This window comes from Crinia signifera, chromosome 4 (genome assembly GCF_055691185.1).
Source record: "Crinia signifera chromosome 4, ASM5569118v1, whole genome shotgun sequence".
Classification (NCBI taxonomy): Eukaryota; Metazoa; Chordata; class Amphibia; order Anura; family Myobatrachidae; genus Crinia; species Crinia signifera.
The window spans coordinates 109,066,492-109,088,418 of record NC_139220.1 but is presented as its reverse complement, the minus strand read 5'-3'; the positions used below and the strand labels follow the sequence as shown (position 1 = coordinate 109,088,418).

The 21,927-nt window shown below is 42.9% G+C and overlaps 1 protein-coding gene across 3 annotated transcripts in view; it reads right to left on the bottom strand.

The window, feature by feature from the left end:
* Positions 1 to 21,927, bottom strand: part of REEP2 (receptor accessory protein 2) — a 65,838-nt gene that overhangs the window by 28,259 nt on the left and 15,652 nt on the right. For all 3 annotated transcript variants that reach the window (XM_083182190.1, XM_083182189.1, XM_083182191.1), the window contains exons 4-6: positions 18,113 to 18,233; positions 16,685 to 16,798; positions 6,055 to 6,202 (exon numbers count right to left, since the gene is read on the bottom strand). In XM_083182190.1, the coding sequence (XP_083038316.1) occupies positions 6,055 to 6,202; positions 16,685 to 16,798; positions 18,113 to 18,233 (383 nt within the window). The remainder of the gene's footprint in view (positions 1 to 6,054; positions 6,203 to 16,684; positions 16,799 to 18,112; positions 18,234 to 21,927) is intronic.

The following is a 21,927-nucleotide window of genomic DNA, read 5'->3' as shown; positions in this document are numbered from 1 at the left end:
TGGTGCGGCCCACATATTGGAGGCCGCACCCACAATCTATCAAATATATTACATAAGATTGTTTACAATTAATAAACTCTTTTATTTTGTATACGTTTTTATTTACAAATGAGCTGAAATCCACACTTTTTTGTTTCTCACTGTGTGCATATGTATAACATCTGCTATTGCCACATTTATGGAACCCCATCGGGAGTTTTGTGAGCCAGTTCTTTTTGTCATCTTTAGTATCTTCTTGTTCTTTCCTACTAAAATGACTACACACTAGTTTGTTCTTAAGATTATCTCCTTTTCTAAATATTACTCTATTATTGTCACCCAAAGTTTCCTTTAGCAAGTCATCTTGTTTCAAAATGAGCATATTTTTGTTTATAATTTTCTGAATTTCTTTAGCACAACTATTATATTGAGTCACAAACGATATTTGTTTATTTCCTACTTCTGCTATCTCGCTTTTTTGCTTTTTCCTTTTTGTTGTTGTTTCTATAAGCAGTTTCTTTCTTTCCATTTTGTCAACTTCATTTTTTGCCCTTTGGACAAGGTTATCTGGGTAATCCTGTTCCCAAAAGGTCCCTATCAAGTTTTGTGATTGTTTATGAAATGCTTCTTCTGTGGAACAGTTACGCTTTAACCGGATTAGCTGACTTTTGGGTATATTGTCTTTCCAGACTTTTGCGTGAGCACTATCGTATTTTAAATAACGATTCTGATCGACTGGTTTTACATATGTTTGTGTCTCTATTTTATTGTTTTTTACAGTGAGCGCAATATCCAAGAAGTTTATATTGACAGTGCTGTGAGAGCTAGTCAATTTTAAACCAAAATTATTTGTGTTAAGACTATCAGTGAAGTGATTAAGTGATGCTTGGTCCCCATCCCAAATTATAAATAAATCATCAATATATCTGCCATAGAGGACCAGACTCCCCCCGAGCCCGTTCCCCCACACATGTTCGTCCTCAAAGGCACCCATGTATAGGTTTGCGAAGCTCGGGGCGAATCTGGTCCCCATGGCAGTCCCCCGTGTCTGCAAATAATAACGTGAATCAAAAAGAAAATAATTGTGTTCTAAAATAAATGTGATAGATTGAATAATTAGGTCACGTAGAGGGTCTAAGAGTTCGTCATCTTTTTCCAAAATTTGTTTGATTACTTCCACTCCTTGTTTTTGAGGAATGTTGGAATATAGTGCTTCTACGTCACATGTGAGGAGATGATATCCCTCTTTCCATGTAATCTCATTGATTTTGTTGAGAAAATGTTTTGTGTCTCTGATGTAGGATCTGAGGCCCTCTACGTGACCCTGTAAAAAGTGATCAACAAATTGTGATAAATTATTCGTGAGGGACCCTACACCTGAAATAATAGGACGTCCAGGGGGTGAAACAAGTGATTTGTGAATTTTTGGTAAATAATAAAACGTGGAAGTGACGGGGTGCATAGGGAAAAGAAAATTAAAAGTCTCCTTGGATATTGCGCTCGCTGCCAAAGCTTGATCAAGCATATCTCTCAGTTTGATCTGATATCTGGCTGTGGGGTTGCCGTCCAAATGCTTATAGAAATCAGGATTGTCTAATTGTCTATAGCATTCCTCTCTGTACACAGCCACCACCGCACTTCACTGTAAACAGTAATTGTAAGTGGTGTACATACGCTGAATTGATATAATAGTATGCAACATATTTTTTTCTTATTTGTCTTTGTGTTTGGAAAGTTATGTCCCGGAAATGTCCAGGAGACTCCTGAATCCCCATCCCCTCTTTACAAAGGCGGTCAACATGGCATTGTATAGCAGAGAGGGGCCACTATGATGCAATCATAACACCACACACTTAGCCGCACCATGCTCCCTCCTGGGGGGTGTCAGCAAAATAGTAGGTACTTGTGGGTAAAGATTTCTGATGTTTTCTATTTGTATTGTTAGTTCCTGTTACAGATATTCATTATCCAGTTAGAAGGTGGTCATGTAGAACCTACATTTGTTGTATTGCACAGTAATTAGAAAGCAAAAACAGTTATTATATAGTATTATTAGCCCTATAAGAAGAATTATTAGAAAAGAGCATGTTATATAAATCATTGTTTCTAACCAGTACTGCCACAACCACTGCAAACCTCACTTATGCTGACCATTCATTATGCAATTGTCATTATGCATTTATCAACGGATCAGGCCGATAATCGCACCCTCGAGAACCTCATTCAGTAAGAATTGTGGTGTCCATCTGCAACTGCAGCCTGAGTAAAATTATACCAAGTGATGAAAAATGTTTAAACTTCAGGTGCTAATAACACAAAATGCACATAGAAGAGATATGTCTATTATAAGGTGCCCATACACTTATCCGATTTGGGCCGATTTCACAAGATCCCAATGGATGAAGCCGAGAAATCAGCCCAAATCAGATGAGATGGACATCCCATCTGACATGATGTGTGGTTCCGCGCACATCGAGTCAGACCCTACAGATTGAACCTGCTTCAGAGTCAATCTATTGGATCGGATAGGTGTGTGCCAGCGGTGAAGCACAGCAGGCACACACCTATGTGCACCAGTGGGGTCAGGGCAGCGGGGTCCGAACAGAGCTGGTAGCAGCATTTGCCGGCGTCGGATCGGGAAGCAGTTACGGAATTTTAAAAAATATTTTGAAAAGGCTGGCTGGACGCTGATTGGCTGGGGAAATTTGCATGTGATTTATTGCTTGTAAAAATGGCACAAATCGTAAGCGAGCCTCCCGGGAACCTGTCGGGGGAGCTCATTTAGGACAAGTTGGACTAGTGTTTGGGGGCCTATAGTGTAGTTTATCTGTTCCATGTGAGGATGACGTATGTCCTCCTATAACTTTGTTCAAGTTTTGTTTTCGGTTCATTGGACCATGTGGGATAAAACAAAATCAACAATCTGTGTAGGCACATCTTGAATAGGTAAACTGATATACGCCCTCGATGTGTATTTTATATGTAGACCTTTATATTGATTGGGTGACACTCTGTTGTGCAATATTATTGCAAACGCAGGCACTCCCATGCCTGCTTGGGGCAGGCGGCTGACGTCACATGACATCGGTGCCCACCCCAAATTTGTCAGGAAGCGTACGCTTGAACAGTCAGTCCAGGCTGACTTTTCTTTAAGAGCAGCGGTGAGCAACCATTGAATGATTTCTCCACTGTGCGGCCGGATGCGAGTGGTTGTGTAATTGTACCACATCCACTGGCATGCTAGTTATTGGATTCATGTTTGTGTGTGTGTGTGGGGGGGGGTTGTTCGGCAGGGCGCCATTTACCTGCTCGTTAGGCAGTGATTATTAGCCGCCTAGCGAACAGGTCTGAATCAGGCCCTATGTTCCGTAGATCAGGCATGGCCAGACTGTGGCTCTCCAGCTATTGTGAAACAGTCCCATCCTATTAGGGAATGCTAAAACTATGGCAAGGCATGCTGGGATGTGTAGTTTCACAACAGTCAGAGGGCCCCAGATTGGCCATGCTTAGATGAAAGAAGAGGATGTGATTGTGGCTGATACATGATGATTAAGTATAAAGCCACTATCCAGAACAACACCAAGATTCCACACATGTTCAGTGTGTGTTAGTATTGAAGCTCAAAGTGTAAAGGGGCCTACACACGCAGCGATGAGTGTTCTGAGTGATGCTAGATCGCTCAGGAGGCTCAGATCAGTGATGCGCCACTGAGTGATCTGTCAGGGACAGTGTTCTTCAGGTGAGAACACTGGCCTGACCCCGCTGATTAACTAGATTTATCCAGCCTGATGGATATTAATCTCTGGGGTAATAGCGACGTGTGGTGCCACGCATAGCTATGCCACTACACACGGAGCCATGTAGGGGCATTTTCTAAGCGATCTAGGGCGAGATTCTCTATTACAGAAATGCGGTAAAAACCCAGTTATCGGGGGTTTTACCGCATTTCTGTATTCTCTAATGTCCCTCCGCAGTGTCACCGCTGCGGAGGGAATCGCCAGCAAAATCTGGCGGTTCCCTGCAGAAGCCTATGGGCTTCTTACCGCATCGGTGTGTGAGGGATCCGTCACGGATCCCTCCCAGCATGCCCTGCGGCCGGCGCGTCAGTCTGCGCATGCGCAGACGGACTCCCGGGTCATAGACCCGGAAGTCCAGCAACGGCGCCGCATCGCAAGGGACAGCTCTTACCGCAAGAGCTGTCCCTTGCGTTAATGACCGCATATTTTAGAGAATATGCGGTCATTAGAAATGCGGTGGCCGGCGAAGAGGGCTGCAGATTTTAGAGAATCCCGCCCCTAGTGAGGTCGCTTACAAAATGCATGGGAATTGCTACACATGTAGGCCCCATAAATCATATAGATTAAAATACTGTCATTTAAAAAATAATAATCATAATATCATACTCTCATTTTAAAACCAACACTGCACCAGTCCCATTGTACCCATTTGTATTTGATACACATTATCTTGTGTAGTTCTTTTGTCAATCAATTTTAAGAATAGATCATTTATATTATAATTGCGGTAATATTTATCTGTATTTAAATTCACATCATATTTTTAAGTTGAAAAAAAATATGCTGCTTTAAGGTGATCCCATTATTATTTTTTGGTACTTGTTTCCTAGCACGTCGGCCATCGAATACCGTATTTAGTGGTGTGCGATGCGATGTAAATTAACAGGAGTGCTTGTACAGGCATCGCATGCCATTTGCTGGCATGTGATGCGATTTTTAATTGTACAAGCACCCTGATGGGTGCTTACAATGTTAAATGCAACCCCATTGTCAACGCCACCCCCACTATCAACGTGAACCCGAAGCGTGGTGAGCGCAGCGAGCCCGCGAGGGGAGGCGGTACGTGTCCTCCGACCTTTTCATACCCCCACTATCCACATCGGCGTGGAGTTGAGCTTAGATAGTGTGGCGAGCGCAGCGAGCCCCGCGAGGGGACGCTGAACATGAACCCAAAGTGTGGCGAGCCCCGCGAGGGGACGCGGAATACATGTAAAGTAATCCGTGTCCCTTCGCCACGCTTCGGGCTCGGTGGCTCACTGCGCTCGCCACACTATCTAAGATCAACTCCACGCCGACGTGGATAGTGGGGGTATGAAAAAGTCAGAGGACGCGTACCACTGCGCTCGCCACGCTTTGGGTTGGCGTTGATAGTGGGGGTGGCGTTGACAATGGGGATGCATTTAACATTGTAAGCACCCATTAGGGTGCTTGTACAACTAACAATCACATCGCATCGCATGCCGCTATATTGCATGCGATGTGATTGCATAAGATGCACTTCGATTAAAATCAGGGGTGCCATGCTAGGAAACAAGTACCCATGTTTTATTTATTTATGTATTTCTGTCACTGATATCTATACATTTAAGGACAATTTACACACACACACACACACACACACACACACACACACACACACACACACACACACACACACATATATTTTATTTTTTTTATTATTTTTTTTCGGTGAATCCGGCACTCGGTTCCTCTGCAGGTATAGTGGTACTGCTCTGGTGCCCTCTTAGAAACGGTGATTCAATGTAGATTTGTGGAATAAGCGGCACTCGAGGCTTTTGTAGAAGTAGGTTAAAAAAGCTCTTTATTGCATCCTACATGTTTCGGGAGTAACCTCCTGTCGTCAGGGATCCCAAATTTCACAAATCTCTCTCTCTATATATATATATATATATATATATATATATATATATATATATATATATTATTTTTTTATATTAAATATAGAAATTTAACTTATGTAACGGCCATCATACTTGTGTATGTATAGCATTAGCATGGTTGCCTACCTGACTCTCTCCTTCAGGGAGAAAATGCTCTGTTCCTGGGCTTCCCTGGTAATGTATGATTGCCATCACCTGTGGGTAGCTAGATAAGAAAGGTGTTTCACCACAGGTGATGGCAATCATACATTACCACGGAAGTCCGGGAACAGAGCCCTTTCTCCCTAATGGAGAGGGCCAGGTAGGCAACCCTGATGTATAGCTCAGTATAAGCTCTCCTCTTAGCATTGTTGATAAAAGATCTAATATATCTGTACCTGGATCCACAACGGTTTCCACCAGTCCACTGGAAGCACTGCGTAACCGAGGCTCTGGGCTCTGCAAGTTCATAGCATCCTCATCTTGTATCAGAGTCAAATCCTGCATGCTGAAACTCCGCAACTTGTCTGATAATACGCCCTGACCCTGAGAAAAAAAATGTTATAAAACCTGTATATTTACAGTATTTGATTTATGTCGGAACTCATAATAGTAAGTAAACTACAGAGAAACATAGTCAAATGCAGGTGTGTGTGTGTGAGTGTGTGAACTCTCCTCCTCTTTTCAAGTGACTCCAATTATGACTATAATAGCAATGGTATATTGGTTCTGATTCATAGTTGAACACAAAGCAACTCTTTCTGAAATGGACAAAATGTAACATGTGCAGAGAGAGTAAAGGTGCCCACACACGCACCGATCCCGGCGTGCGTTGTGGGCTTAACTAGCACACATAGCATCGCATCGTATGCCTTGTGGATACGATGTGCATGCGATGCGATGCTGTGCTAGAAAAAGCTAGTACAAAAAGTATGTGCTGCACATACTTTTTGTACTGTACGATGAGGTGCCGCGGGAGCGCGCACCCCATCGTACAGCATCGCACCGCCGGGATCGGTGCGTGTGTGGGCACCTTTAGATTTGGGTGGGATGTATTCAAACTTAAATCTAAATTGCAGTGTAAAAATAAAGCAGCCAGTATTTACCCTGCACAGAAACAAAATAACTCACCCAAATCTGACTCTCCCTGCACATGTTACATCTGCCCCACCTGCAGTGCAGCATGGTTATGTCCATTTAGAAAGATGTTGCATTTGCGATCAACTCAGGCCCATAATATGATAAATAGAGATGCCACCACAATCTGTGGTTTAAGGGACAGAGCAGAACTGCTGCACATGCCAAGTGGTAGCAGCTTCTACCAAGTTTGCTGTGTGTGTGTGGATCTGAGTCCTCAATCAGTGCACTGAACTAGACAGTAGCTACAAAGAAGAAGAGACAGGAGCCTTACTATGAGGTGGGAGAATGTGTGCTTAGAAAGTGCAATGCTGGTTCTATAAATCCTGTGTTTGCCACTGGAGAAATGGGACGCGGTCAATAGGTCTAAAAGCATTCGCTCGAAAGTCATTAGGTCGACAATCACTAGGTCAACACATAAAATAGCACAGCCAATGGGTGATACATCTAAAGATATATATCAGCTCACTGTGTTGTGTGTGCGGGTGATCCAAATGCACACCCACTGCACAAGCTGGTGGTGATTGACCCCTCACCTGGGTAGGTGCATGTAAATAGTTGTGATGTCAGTCACGACTTATCGGGCAGCGTACATGCAGAACACACTGCCCGATCCATCTGCAGATATAACTGCATGCATGCACTGTAAAGGAATGTTACGTTTCTGGACATTTCAGGATTTATAATAAATACGCCCCAATAGCTAACAGTTGTTTGATAGTATGTGTTTGGACCGTTGTATTTAAAATGAATGGAAATGGATGCATTCTTGCTTAAGTGATCATATAGAATTACAAGACAATATAAACATAGACTGTTCAATTTACTTATAAATAAATGTCAATATGAGCTCTTAAGACCGGTCAAAGCTGAGACCTAAAGGAAAAATATTGTAGAATGATGTTTGGAAGAGAAATAAAGGTAACCACGTTTTCCATAATATGTCTGTAATAAAAATATTTAATCCTATAAGATTCTTACTACATACAGTTCTATACATTTTTAACACTGTAGCAAAACCAAGATATCAGTTTATTTAGTACCTTTTCATCATGGTCTATGTATTACAAAATGTATATTTAGGCAATATTTGTTGATTCTTTCACAATATGCAATGTATAATTAATGTTTCGGTACTTGTATCCTAGCACGGCGCCCATCGCATCGCATACCATAACACTAAATAAGGTATACGATGGTATGCGATGCAACGCGATGTTGTACAATAAAATATTGCATCGCATCCTATGCCATACAATGGCATAGGATGCGATCGTATATGATTTTTGATTGTACAAGCACCCTGATGGGTCCTTACAATGTGAAATGGCCCCCCATAGTCAACGTCACCCCCAGGATCAACGTCAACCTGAAGCGTGGCGAGCGCAGCGGTACGCGGCGTTGAGTTGATCTTAGATAGTGTGGCGAGTGCAGCGAGCCACCAAGCCTGAAGCATGGCGAGCGCAGCAAACCCCACGAGGGGACGCGGAGTAAGAGCCCGAAGTGTGGCGAGCGAAGCGAGCCCAGTGAGGGGACGCGCAATACATGCAAAGTAATCCATGTCCCCATCGGGCTCGGTGGCTCGCTGCGGTTATATATGCTCTATAACCCAATGCAGCCAGTCTGTGCCTATGGTACTCTAAGGGGGTAATTCAGCATTCAGGTAGGCGCTGCCCCGCTTCGCTGAAATCCCACCTTGCAAATTAATGTGATCGCAGTGCGAAAAGATGTGTAAGGCTGCAGATCTATTCACTGCCGCAAAATCAAAGTTTTTTCCACATGTAAGTGACTACGCCACCTTCCCTGTTTACTCGCCCCTTTATTTTACTGGGGCCCGGCTGTCCTGTCGGCACCCCTGCCACTCATTGCAGGCTCAAAGTAGCTGTGAAGAATACAGGCATATCCGGCCTGTTGCTGACACCTGCATTTTCCCTGACACTCCTAGCAATTTCTTCGGCACGCCTAGTGTTTTTCTTGGCACTTCCGTGAAATGGCCAGTTGCCACTCCCAGACGCCTACTTCCTGTCAATCACCATGCGAATGGCCAGCAATCAAAAAAGGTAGTATCAGTCCAACATCAAGGAATGAGCAAGCAAAAAGCACAAGATGTTACTGCTTTGACACCAGCCATTTTGAAAAATCAAGATGTCCCCCACCCATTGGTCCAGCATTTCTATGTTCAGCATTTCTAAACTGGTGTCACAAGCCGTGATTGCCTCTACAGCAGTGCCATTTTTTTAAATCAAGACGTTCCTTCCCATTGGTCCAGCTAACATTAGCCAGCACAAGGCAGCATCAGTCCAACGTCGGGGAATGAGCAACCAAAAGGAACAAGATGCAGGAAGGACATGCAAATGAGCTTCAAGAGTGTCGCCGCTCAGGTGAAGGTGCTGTTCAATAAATTGAAAAAAAATTGGATGCCTGGGGCGAAATGTAATAGGGTGCGAATTTTGGATGAGTTCCAAACTCGCCAGAAATCGCACCTTTAAAAATCGAATTTTTTGCAGCGAATTCGCATATGTAATGAGATGCGAATTAGCGGCAAAAAATGCGATTTGCCGCGATTTCGGGCGATTTTCAGTCATGAAAATGTGCGCTATTTCATATATGCGATTTTGGGTAAAAACCAAGCATAACCAGAGCATAACCAGCCCCGGGCTGAACAAACAAGCCGGGGTTCCGTGCATTTTATAAAACCAGCACCAGGCTCAAGGGCCGGTCCTGGTTCCCAAAATCCGGGGGACAAAATGACTGGGGGTCCCCCGTATTTCAAGAACCAGCACCGGGCCCAACCAGCCAGCATGGTAATGCCACAGCCTGGGGGGAGACTTTTTATACAAGTCCCCCCGGCCAAAGCATTCAGCCCTCTGACCGGTCAGCATGGGCAGGGGTCCTGGGGGCGAGGGGACCCCCCCAAAGAAGGGGTCCCCCCCTCCAGAACTTACCTGCCCATGCTGAAGCCCGGGGCTGTCCTCGATGTCCCTGGGCATCGAGCTGATGATTGGTGTAAAAAATAGCTGAAATCCTATTGTATATTGCTGTGGAACTATGAGTCCCAGCAAGCCGGCACCACATGCAGGGACTTGGAGAACCACAAGTCCCAGCATGTGGGGCAATAAAGGGCCCGCTGGGACTAGTAGTCCCACAGTAGTACAAATAGTTAAAAAAGTACACAAACACACTGACAGTAAAACTTTATTACGTTCGGAGCCCATACATCCAATACTCACCTATGTTGCCACGAAGGATCGGTCCCCTTGTCCAGTAGAATCCACTGGGGTGCCTGTGGAGAGAATTCATACTCACCGGACGTCTTCAGCGCTTCTCCGGGTGCCCAGCAGCATTCTTCCCACGGTCCGGTGTTCTGTTGACATCTGGGGCTCCGCCCCCCGACCGGGACTTAGGCCCGCCCATCAGCCAATCATGGTCCTTGAAAACCGGCATGCCGGTTTTCAAGGACCACGATTGGCTGATGGGCGGGCCTAAGTCCCGGTCGGGGGGCGGAGCCCCAGATGTCAACAGAACACCGGAGGACGGTGATCGTGGGAAAAATGCTGCAGGGCTCCCGGGGAAGCGCTGAAGACGTCTGTGGTGAGTATGATTTCTCTCCACAGCCTCCCCTCTGGATTCTACTGGACAAGGGGACCGAAGCTTCGCGTCAACATAGGTGAGTATGGATGAATGGGCTTGGTGTGTATTAAAGTTGTACTGTCTGTGTGTGTGTGTGTTTATTTAACTATTTGTACTACTGTGGGACTACTAGTCCCAGCGGGCCCTTTATTGCCCCACATGCTGGGACTTGTGGTTCTCCAAGTCCCTGCATGTGGTGCAGGCTTGCTGGGTCTTCTAGTTCCACAGCAATACACAATAGGATTTTATCTATTTTTTTAGACCATTAATCAGCTCGATGCCCACAGCCCTGGGGCATCGAGGAAAGCCCCGGGTTACAGCATGGGCAGGTAAGTTCTGGAGGGGGGACCCCTTCTTTGGGGGGGTCCCCACTCCCCCAGGGCCCCTGCCCATGCTGACCGGTCAGAGGGCTGAATGCTTTGGCCGGGGGGGACTTGTATAAAAAGTCTCCCCCCGGCTGTGGCATTACCCTGCTGGCTGGTTGGTCCCGGTGCTGGTTCTTGAAATACGGGGGACCCCCAGTCATTTTGTCCCCCGTATTTTGGGAACCAGGACCGGCCCTTGAGCCTGGTGCTGGTTTAATAAAATCCAGGGAACCCCAACTTGATTGTTCCTTTGATTTTATGAAACCAGGACCGGCTCTTTCAGCCCGGGGCTGGTTATGCTCAGGAGGGGGGACCCCACGCCGTTTTTTTTTTTACTTTAACTTTTGGCCTTTTTTTGGACAGAACCATACACAGATCCCAAAGATTTGTGCATGGTTCTGCAAGAAGCTGGTCTATTTTTTTTGCGTTTTTTGGTAAGGTCCCATATGCGATATGCGACTTTAGAACTCGCATCTATTACATGCGAGTTCTATAGTTTACAATGGAAAAACATCTGGATGCGATTTTCAGTGTGACTGAAAATCGCATCTTTAAAATGTGTGAATTCGCGGTAAAAAATTGTGATTTTTCCCGCGACTCCCACCCTATAACATGTGCGATTTTTAGAAAAAATGCGATTTTGGCCGATTTTGACCAAAAATCGCAAAAGTCTAAAAATCGCACCCTATTACATTTCGCCCCTGGTCTTTCTTTTTTAGCCTGATTACCAGCAGGCCCTTAATGTCCAAATGATTCTAAAACTGCCATCATGCTAGGGAAGGCTTACTGGGACCTGGACCTATTAAGAATGATTGGAAAATGGGGGAACCTCACGTTGTTTTTTTGAGAGGAGCATAATTAGAATTCCCTGTCCCCATCTCCCAGCAATAATGATATGAAAAGCCCACGACTTCACTCATATGGATGTCTCTTATTGCTTAACGAAACTAACAGACGCCGAATGTAAAGCATCTGGTTTTCTTTGTATTGCTCCTTTACTTGATGTCACAGTGGGATAATACATACTTCAGTTTCTTTCCTGACTCATACAATAAGCTATACAATAGCGGAAATGCAATCCAAATTCATAAAGTAGTTTTTGTGCTATGTTGAAACGAAGAGACAAAATCTTCCCCCTCTAAACAGTCCCTAAATATATATATATAGGTTCCTCTACTCCTCCCAGTATATTATCAGTAATAAATCTCCCATCCCCACAGCAAAATTTGTCCTTTCAGGTGATACAGATTGGAGGTCTGCCAATAAATTGGACAAGTGTATGTGCACGAATTGGATGTAGACTCAGGTATCAGGTCTGCAGAAGGATTGCATGAAAAATTTGATCTGAAATCTGATCTCATTAAAAGGTGGCCATACACTACTGCAATGTATTGCAGTAGTGTATGGCCATACGACCCCCCTGAGCAGGTCTTTCACTTGCGATGTATCGCAGGAGATACTGTTCCAATCGCCGGGAGGGGGGCCGGCAGCAGGTCCGACCTCCGACTCGGGTCCAATGTGCATGGGACCATGCATCGGACCTAAGGGGGATGTCAAACACATCTGATTTGGGATGATTTCTCGGCCTGATCCGTCAGGAATGGGTGAAATCAGCCCAAATCAGACTAGTATATAGATACCTTATGATTGGACATGTGTGCAAACAGCTCCAGCTGGGTACACTCTAGACAGAATGCCGTCCAATAGGGTGGATTAGACTGACATATTGGCACATTGTAGGTAATCAGCGACATCCTCAGTTGACTCTACATGCAGGGCGATGGGGGTGTCGTTAGCGAGGTCTATGCTACTGATCCATCTCTGCCCACCTTTGCATGCGACCAACCACTGAGCTGTCAATCACCGGCGGCTCCAGTCATTGCTGTATACCTTTACATATTGGGCATCAGCTGTGTAGCACAGCCGACACAAAATATTTAGAATATAGATTCTATATGCATGCCCGGCTGTGTGTGTTACAGTACTGTAGTGTACAAGGACCTGGTGCAGTGCATCAGGTCTTTGTGTGTAACACGCTCGCCTGCGTGATCCCACCATCTCGGCAGCATACGGTCTGTACTGCCACTGCAGCACCAAGTTTCTTTGCCTGGTTATAGGCTACTTTCAAGGTATACCCATCTCTAGTCCATGTATGGCTGTGTGGTACAAAATTTTGTACCACACACACAGCCATACATGGTAATCATCATCAATTGCCACCAGGCTGTGCACCGTACTAGCAGGATAGATCATCAATTTCTGGGGGTACAGTGTGTATTACAATTATATGATTTCCTTTCAAATCAAGGGGGTAATGTCAGCGTATCTAAATATATTTTGGGGTAAAAGGTAAAGATCCCTGACCCCTGGTTTAGAGGGTGGGGTCTCCTAGTCAAATAAAACATTTAAGCACAAAAAGGCCAAGAAAGACTTATACATATAGCACACAATATAGTGTTAGTATACAGTATATTACCTTCTCACATTGGTGCTATAACATATTATAGCAGGGTTCAGACAGAAGATCTATTAGTAGAGACTGTAATTAGACATATTTCTTTGTATGGAAGTTTCTAGAGGGTTTACAATGGAAGCATTGCTGTACAACAGGATACCTTCATCTATCCCTCTTCCATAGATACAGATTCAGGATAATATCAGAATTACTCTTCTGCAAAACCAAACGTCCTCCTCTCCAGGCAGCCCCCACTGGCCCAGGGTGTTAACCGTACACGGAGCAGTTATATAACACACAGCATTTGGCACAGACATTGTCATGCTTAAGACCATGGGTCTTCAAACTGTGGCCCTCCAGATGTTGTGAAACTACAAATCCCAGCATGCCTTGCCACAGTTTTAACACTCCCTTATAGCAAAACTGTGGCAAGGCATGCTGGGATTTGTAGTTTCACAACATCTGGAGGGCCACAATTTGAAAACCCATGCTTAAGACAATGAAAGTGACCTTGGAACAAGCCAAATGTTCATTTTATACCTGACCTACAAGAGGCATGTGCTAAGCTGCTGCTCTGTAAGCACAGTTAGCAGAAGACTGGGAACACGCAGATGTAGTGGGTAGGCTCCATCTCCTGCAATACCAAGATGTTTCTCTGAAAACAAATGAGTGGTTACATCCTATCATTTGTATAACAATAGTCAGCGTCTCTAATGCGCAGCTTTGTTATAAGAATCACACAATTGGAATTAATTTTGATTATGAAAAAATGTAGCACAAAGTGTAATACTTGTATGTATGTACTAACATGTTGTGCTAAAAGGGGGGCATGATTGGCACAGTACAGACACCATGACACTGAAGGAACTATCATTAAACTGTAGCATCTAGTGGTCCGGATGCACAAGATATATGGGTCTAATTCAGACCTGATCGCAGGACAGATTTGTTCTCAGAATGGGCAAAACCATGCTGCACTGCAGGTGGGGCAGATGTAACATGTGAAGAGAGAGTAAAGGCCCCCATACACTACGTGATTTGGGCCCGATTTCACCCGATTCTGGAGTATTGGGCAGAGAAATCGGGTGAAATTGCCCAAATTGCGTAGGGTATGACATCCAATCTGATCCGATGCTGGGGGAGCTCAGGGGAAGTCAGGGCTGACATTAGGCCGACTTGTCCTTAGGACAAGTTGGCCTAATGTATGGGGGCCTGAAGATTTGGGTGAGTAATTTTGTTTCTCTGCAGGGTAAATACTGTACTGTCTTTTTTATTTTAACACTGCAATTTAGATTTCAGTTTGAGCACACTTCACCCAAATCTAACTCTCTCTGCACATGTTATATCAGCCTCACTTGCAGTGCACATAGTTTTGTCAATTTTGAGAACAAATTTGCCCTACAAGTGTGGTGGCAGTGTTAGCTATAAAAGTGCAATGCATAATTTATACTCCAATTCCCATATGTCACCTACCACTTTATTAGTCCAGCAACAATCTACTTTCTTGCAGTAGTTTAAAAGCAGGATGGCAGCATGGACGGTGTAATGGTTAGCAGTACTGCCTCACAGCACTGAGGTCATTGGTTCGATTCCCACCATGGCACTAAGGAGGTTATTCTAGTTCACTCTAGACAAAACCATGCAGGGGGGGCAGATGAGAATTAGATTTGGGTGGGGTGTTACTTCAAAGTGAGATCTATATTGCAGTGTAAAAATAAAGCAGCCACTATTTACCCTGCACAGAAATAAAATAACTCACACAAATCTAATTCTCTCTGCACAAGTTACATCTGCCCCCCCTGCAGTGCACATGGTTTTGTCCATCTAAGAAGGATTCCCATTTCACATTTTTCAAATTTTTTTTCAATGTGAGATGGACTTAATCAAGTCCATCTCATCTTGTGCCATATCAATGGCACAAGACCGACGCGGTGCTCACGATTTCAATGTTAAAAATTATTTTAACATTGAAGCCTATGGCAAAATCGGGGGCATCGCGTCGGTCGCGTCGGGACCAATGTTAATGGTCCCGACCGACGCGATGCCCCCGATTTTGTACCTTTGCCGGCAAAATGGACCTGATTTCAAAGGAAATCGGGTCCATCGTGGGGATCGTGTACCTTAACTTAAAGGTACACGATCCCCACGATTGTGGCCGCGCTAGGAAACAAGTACCGTTATACCTGTATCTACGTGAAATCTAGTCAGCAAACCCTGGCACTAGGATCACACATACACCCAAATTGATTGGTTCATCGCCCCTGATGAAGTCCTAAGGGACGAAACGCGTCGGGCCGCGGATCTATATGTGACAAAGAAAACCTTCAAACAGTGAAATGAAATTGCATTGCTGGACAAACCATTAATAAATGCTTATTTGTTTTTATCTATTTTATTGACTTATTATATGTTTAGTCTTTCAGTGGTATCTTTAGCGCACCCCTATTCTTCCCTTATATCTTTACCCAACTTGTACCTCAATTAACAGCAAGGTACCATAGAGGTGCTGCTCATCTAAGCGCAATATTGGGGCCACAACCACCCTTTTTCATATATATATAGTAGAGAGATCCGCACTCCAGATCAGGACAGCATCAGTGGGGTGCTCCGCTTAAAGTACCACTAGTGTACCAAACTATCAGGGGCTGATCCACAAATCAACCAAGCATGCACACTCCAAAATTCCAGCAGTGACAATTTTATTATGTATCATACATCACCATTGTGATAAGTCAAGCAGTCGACGTTTCGGACCAGTAATGGTCCTTTTTCAAGACAGCATCTATGACAGCCAAACAACGCCACAGCAATTGTCCTGTACATTGAAACGTCGACTGCTTGACTTATCACAATGGTGATGTATGATACATAATAAAATTGTCACTGCTGGAATTTTGGAGTGTGCACGCTTGGTTGATTTGTAGATCAGCCCCTGGAACTATAGTTTGGTACACTAGTGGTACTTTAAGCGGAGCACCCCACTGATGCTGTCCTGATCTGGAGTGCGGATCTCTCTACTATATATATATATAGTTGTTGGTTGATTTGTGGTATATATATATATATATATATATATATATATATACACACACACACACACAAAATGCGCAATTTTTATCCTTACAAATACAATTACATCCATCCAATCTAATAAAAGCTTGATGCTGCCACTCTCCTCTATGGGGGAATTCAAGTGATTTGCATGCTAATGACCACTAGAAGGGGGCTAACGGAGTAGTTCAAGTGTTGCTCCATTTGGCCGCGCACAGCCGCCAGCACTGACATTACTGTAGTGTTCCATCATTTTCACGGGCTGATAACTAAATAAGGCCCCAAATCTACAGTATACAGACTATGGTAAAATGTAAGTTCAGAATGCCTTTGATGTACTTAGTAAATTAAACATGAGCAAATGAGCTGTTACTATACTGTATACTATACCTTAGTAGCTGCAGTTACAGCAACATTTGCAGCAAGATTCAAGCCTCTTTTCCCAACACGCATCATTGTTTCATAGCTCTTGTCCCTTGCTTGAGCTATGTACTCATCAATTTCCTGTAAAACCATATTTTAATATATAAAAATACATTATTAAATGCAGTTACTTAATTTGTAAATGCTTAGAATTTACTGCAATGATGGCTTTCAAAGTAAATATTTGGGGAGAGTGATAAACAACCAGCCAATCAGCTCCTACCTGTCATTTTTTTCAAACCGAGCCCGTAAAAGGGCAGGAAGGAGTTGATTGCTCTCTGTTTATTACTGTCCATTTTATCACTTTTTGAAGCTTGATACATCTGGCCCTCAGGCCACTCACATTCAACTAAAATACAATTGTCAGTGAAGACTTGCGCTTAGTGAAGACTTGTGGCCAGGCATTCTGATGGTTTCCCCACCAACTCACGGTCAAAAATGATTTTCCTTTGCAGGTATGACGGAATATCTGTATTGTTGTACTATGAGAATTTTCAGCAATGTTTGACAAATAATGAAGAATTGAATTGTGGTGAAAGGCTCTATATATGGGGTGATTCAATTGTTGTAATTGCCATGATAATGGAAGCAAGTCAATTGTTCTGAGTGGCTATCAATTTACATTCTTGTGCATAATTAGACCAGGTTTAGCTATGCAAAGTGGATAGTACCAACTAAAGTACTGGCTGTAATGGAAGAACAGGACACTTTTCACACATTTATGTTTGCCACCTCAGGAGGCTGCGATTAGAACAGTGTAGTAACTGTATTGCAATATTGGACCCCCTTACACAGCCGCCAGCAAAACAACTGATTCATCCTCCTTGTGTTTAAATAAGCATGTGCGGAATAAGGACAAAAATATACACATGCTAAAACTCGGGTGTGGATCATTAGGTCATCAGCATGTTGTTCCACCTAGTGGATGGTAGGGCATGAAATACCGCCTGTCGGCTCAAAAAAAAAAAGAGTGAAAAAACCCATGTTGACCTTTTGACCTAACACATGTCGAACCTAATAACCCATGTCAACCTAAATGCGTGTCGACCTAATGACTGTCGAATAACATGCTGGTGACCCAATGACCGTATCCCCTAAAACTCTAGGGGATAAATGTACTAAAGCGTCTAAAATGAAAAGAGATGATGTTGCCCATAGAAACCAATCAGATTCTGTCTACCATTTGTAAGGATGCAATACAGAACTTACAGAATAAGACTTTTTCATTAAAGTATTTACCCTTTTAGATATCCTGCTGTATAATAAAACTGTCCTTACCACATCATTGGCTCTACAGTGTAGAGTTAAGTAATGCTCACAGCACATGAAGTACACACATGTACACGTAGTACTGTATGTTAGTAGCATTCAATGAGACATTACACACAGACATACCTTTTCTTTACTGGAGAGTGTAGGATGAACAAATTTCCTATAAAGCACACTAGATCCTTTAGTGTAGGGTGAGAGGAGCCAAATCACAAATGCAATTTTTAACTCAAAATAAAAAGGAAACCTAAAAGAAAGAGGGGATGAAATTAGTCACTGAGCCCACAGACCTTTATCAGACTGGGCTATATACGGTATATATCAAAAAGGTTGAACTTGATGGACATATTTCATTTTTCAACCTCAACTACAATGTTACTATGTAGTACATAGTTTTCATTCTAGCACCCTGCACCTTTCAAATTCCACAAAGTTCCTCGTTCTTGCCTGGGATGTTGCTGTCTGCTGTGGTATTTCTAGCACAGTCTATTCTATCTCAACACAAATCGGACTTTACTTGAAGAACCAAAGCAGACAGCAACGCTCCAGGCAGGAAAGTGGAACACACACATACATAAATGATCAGATGTTGTCATCGTTTGAGCACAACTACTGTCAGCTCACCCCATATCTGATAGATCCCATTCAGATGGTGTTCCAGATCTCTAGGGCATTATCTGTATACAGTAGGCTGGGATTTGTGGCTGACTTAGATTCAGAGGTGGACACTAACTGAACACGCAGTGCCAATATTTGCTGTTTTTACTGTAAGAGCAATTTTATAAATGATGTACTATAATCCAAGAACAATAGTCAGTCTGGCCAAACCAATCAAGCAAAACAAACCCTTCTTAAATATGACAATAGTGTGCATCTTTATATATAAAAGACTAATTACGCTTCAGCTCTGAGCCGTTGACCACTAGAGGCCACTCGACGGACCAAATTACTCCTTAACAGAAAGTGAAAGCAAAATGATCTGTTTCAAACTTGCTAGATATGGAGAGAGGGAGCTGTGAAGACAGAAATTGTAGGTAGGAACACATAGGGCAGTTGTTACCAAACTTTTTCAAACCACGGCACCCTAGAGTATGAAATTTTATTTGTGGCACCCCTAGGTCAATATTAAACTAAATAAATTGTGTTCATATGTCATCCTTAGGTTCAGTTATGTGGTGAGGGATAGAATTTGTTTCTGTTTGTCCAGATATTATATGATTGGAAGCCTCAAGCACTGGTTTTGCCTATTTTATTGACCATAAATAATTTGAATTGGTCTTAGACTATCAACCTAGGGCACCCCTGCTAGTGCTCTGAGGCACCCCAGGGTGCCACGGCACACAGTTTGGGAACCACTGACATAGGGACTAAGCTGTCATTTTGACAAGCTTTTAACTAGTTTCTAATAAAAAGACATTCCTTTGTGTAATTACTGGATTGGCTATATTTACTGTTTATAGAAAGAGTCATGGTCCCTAGTAACAAGTAGCCCACTAGTGCTGCACTACTCACTGACCCTACACTGTAAAGCAAATATATAAGCTGAAAGTTTTCCTTTCAGGCAGAATGTGCGGGAAGTGATATTTGTTGTTAACAGTGCTGGTTATGCCTGACTTCTGCACTGCAGCGTTCTCATGCCCAGCACATCAGAGACAAAGTTGTTATCACCTTTGTTCTAATATGCTGTTCATGCCTGGTTTAGGAGCATCACCAAGGACCGCCTTCAGCTATTTTCAGACTGTCAGCAAGGATCTGGCTCCATTATTCAAGGACAAGATCCAGTTTCATTAACTGTGTGATTAATAAAGGAACTATATATGTCTGCCTTTGAACATATATGAGGTAGGTACATTATTTCTGAATGCAGTGATATGGTATGAGGGCTGATAAAAACATGCTCATTATGACCATCCCTCTACTGGTATTCACTGCAGGATTTTCCGGTGCTCTTCTCATATGTACACTCAGGGTCATGTTACATTCTTCTTACACAAGGTACAGAAATACTCAACAATATATTTAATATACCACACACACACATTTCTCTTCTTACTATATAAACAGTCCAAGGCATACCTACCAATATTGTTGCGGTGTAGCCTAGGTCTCTGCTTGAGCTCATTGGAAGGAGACAGAGCCTCACAGCACCCCCTATTTCTATCACTGTGGGGGCATGCCAAGATGCTGGGCTGCCTCATTCTCTCCCTGCACGGTGAACAAATGGCATGCATCGTCCCATCCCCCCCTCCATGCATTGTCCAGTCCCCCCCCAGAAAACATATCAACTAGCATTCTAAAGTGAGCACCAGAGTAATACACATTGGGGTTTGTAATAGTATGCTGTGGGATAGGAACTTCTCTAGTAGCTCCAAAATATAATAGTACAGGAATAAACAATGCAAAAAGCACTTCAGGGAATTAATTTACTAAAGGTCGCTTTTCATCTATTCCAAACTGATCTAAATTTATGTTATGTTTTAAGTGCTAAAAATACATTAACATTAAAAATGGTCTGTTTGTATGTGTTTGTGAGAGCCTTCAATTCTATCAGAGTTTGTTCAACAGAGATAAAATATTGTGTTATTCCAGATAAACACAAATTTCTTGCTAATAGGTTTTATAGGAGAGACAGCTCTAACTAGCCACATGCTGTTCAGGTATCTTACCTGTCAGAATGGGGGAAATCTAGCACAGGAAACCCCTATTAAAAACCTGGCTCTGCTCAGCGTCATTCTGGTCATCTAGGAGAATGGGCCAAATAAACAACTGGGCACTGATTATTTTAGTTATTATAGGTCACTACTTATGATTTTGTATATATTGGAAGCAGATAGCCCCTGTTAGTAAAGGGCAATGGATAGGTAGTTAGAAAGAAGTAATAGAGTGCACTAATATTGAGTTTTAATAATACCACCACCTTTTTAGGTTAAAACCTCTTAGGCAAAGAGGAATTCTGCATTTTTATTGCCATAAGAATTACATTGACATCCTATTTGGAGGAGGCACATGTGGGATCACTGTCTGCCGGGTATCTCTCTGGAAAAAGACCCTCCCAACGTGAGACCAATTTTTGTGGAGCACTTGCTTATTTATATTAGATCATCAATGTGGATTTTTTTCCTGATTTTTATTAATGATGAACCTTTTAAATAGTAATAATTAACTGTAATAAAATCAGTCACTTTGAACTTCCCCTGATGAAGTCGTTAAGACGAAATGTGTAGGGTCATCAAGTATTTGTTTAATGGAAAAATCATCTGTACTTTGCATGTTTTATTGAATGTTTTTATTTTAAAGTAATTCTTATGAAAATAAAAATGCAGAATTCCTCTTTGCATAAGAGGCTTTAAGCTAAAAAGGTGGTGGTATTATTAAAACTCAATATTGGCGCACTCTATTGCTTCTTTCTATCTTGAGTATCCCGAAAGGCCCCGGTGCTAATCAGTGAGTATTAGGCCAAGACAGATGCAGGGGGTTTCAGAGTCATAGGAGGCTGGGCCTGATGCCAAGAAGAAAGTGTTGAAGGACTACGTACAAAACGTGGTTTTGTTTTTGCAGAAACTGCTGGCAGTACAGTAAGTGATGGATTGAAAAATTCCCACCAAAATACCTAAGAAGTGTAATGGTAGCTGGGGGACTTTTCTAGATTTAGGTGCTGTACACTCATTTTCTTCCTGATGTCTGTTCACCCAGGCTTAAATACAAGTACTTCCAATAAGCCATGAAAAATAGCACTAAACCTTCCTCTGAATCATTTATTTTGCGCCCTCTTCTGGGAAATATAAGCATGTAACCATTATTACTTATTTAACCAACAAATGTATATTTAAGTCAAGATTATATACCATTCATTTATATATCTGATACTACCCCTGATACCAATAACCTAGAATAAAAATGACCAGAATTGCATACAATAACAGAACCAGTTGCTATGACCA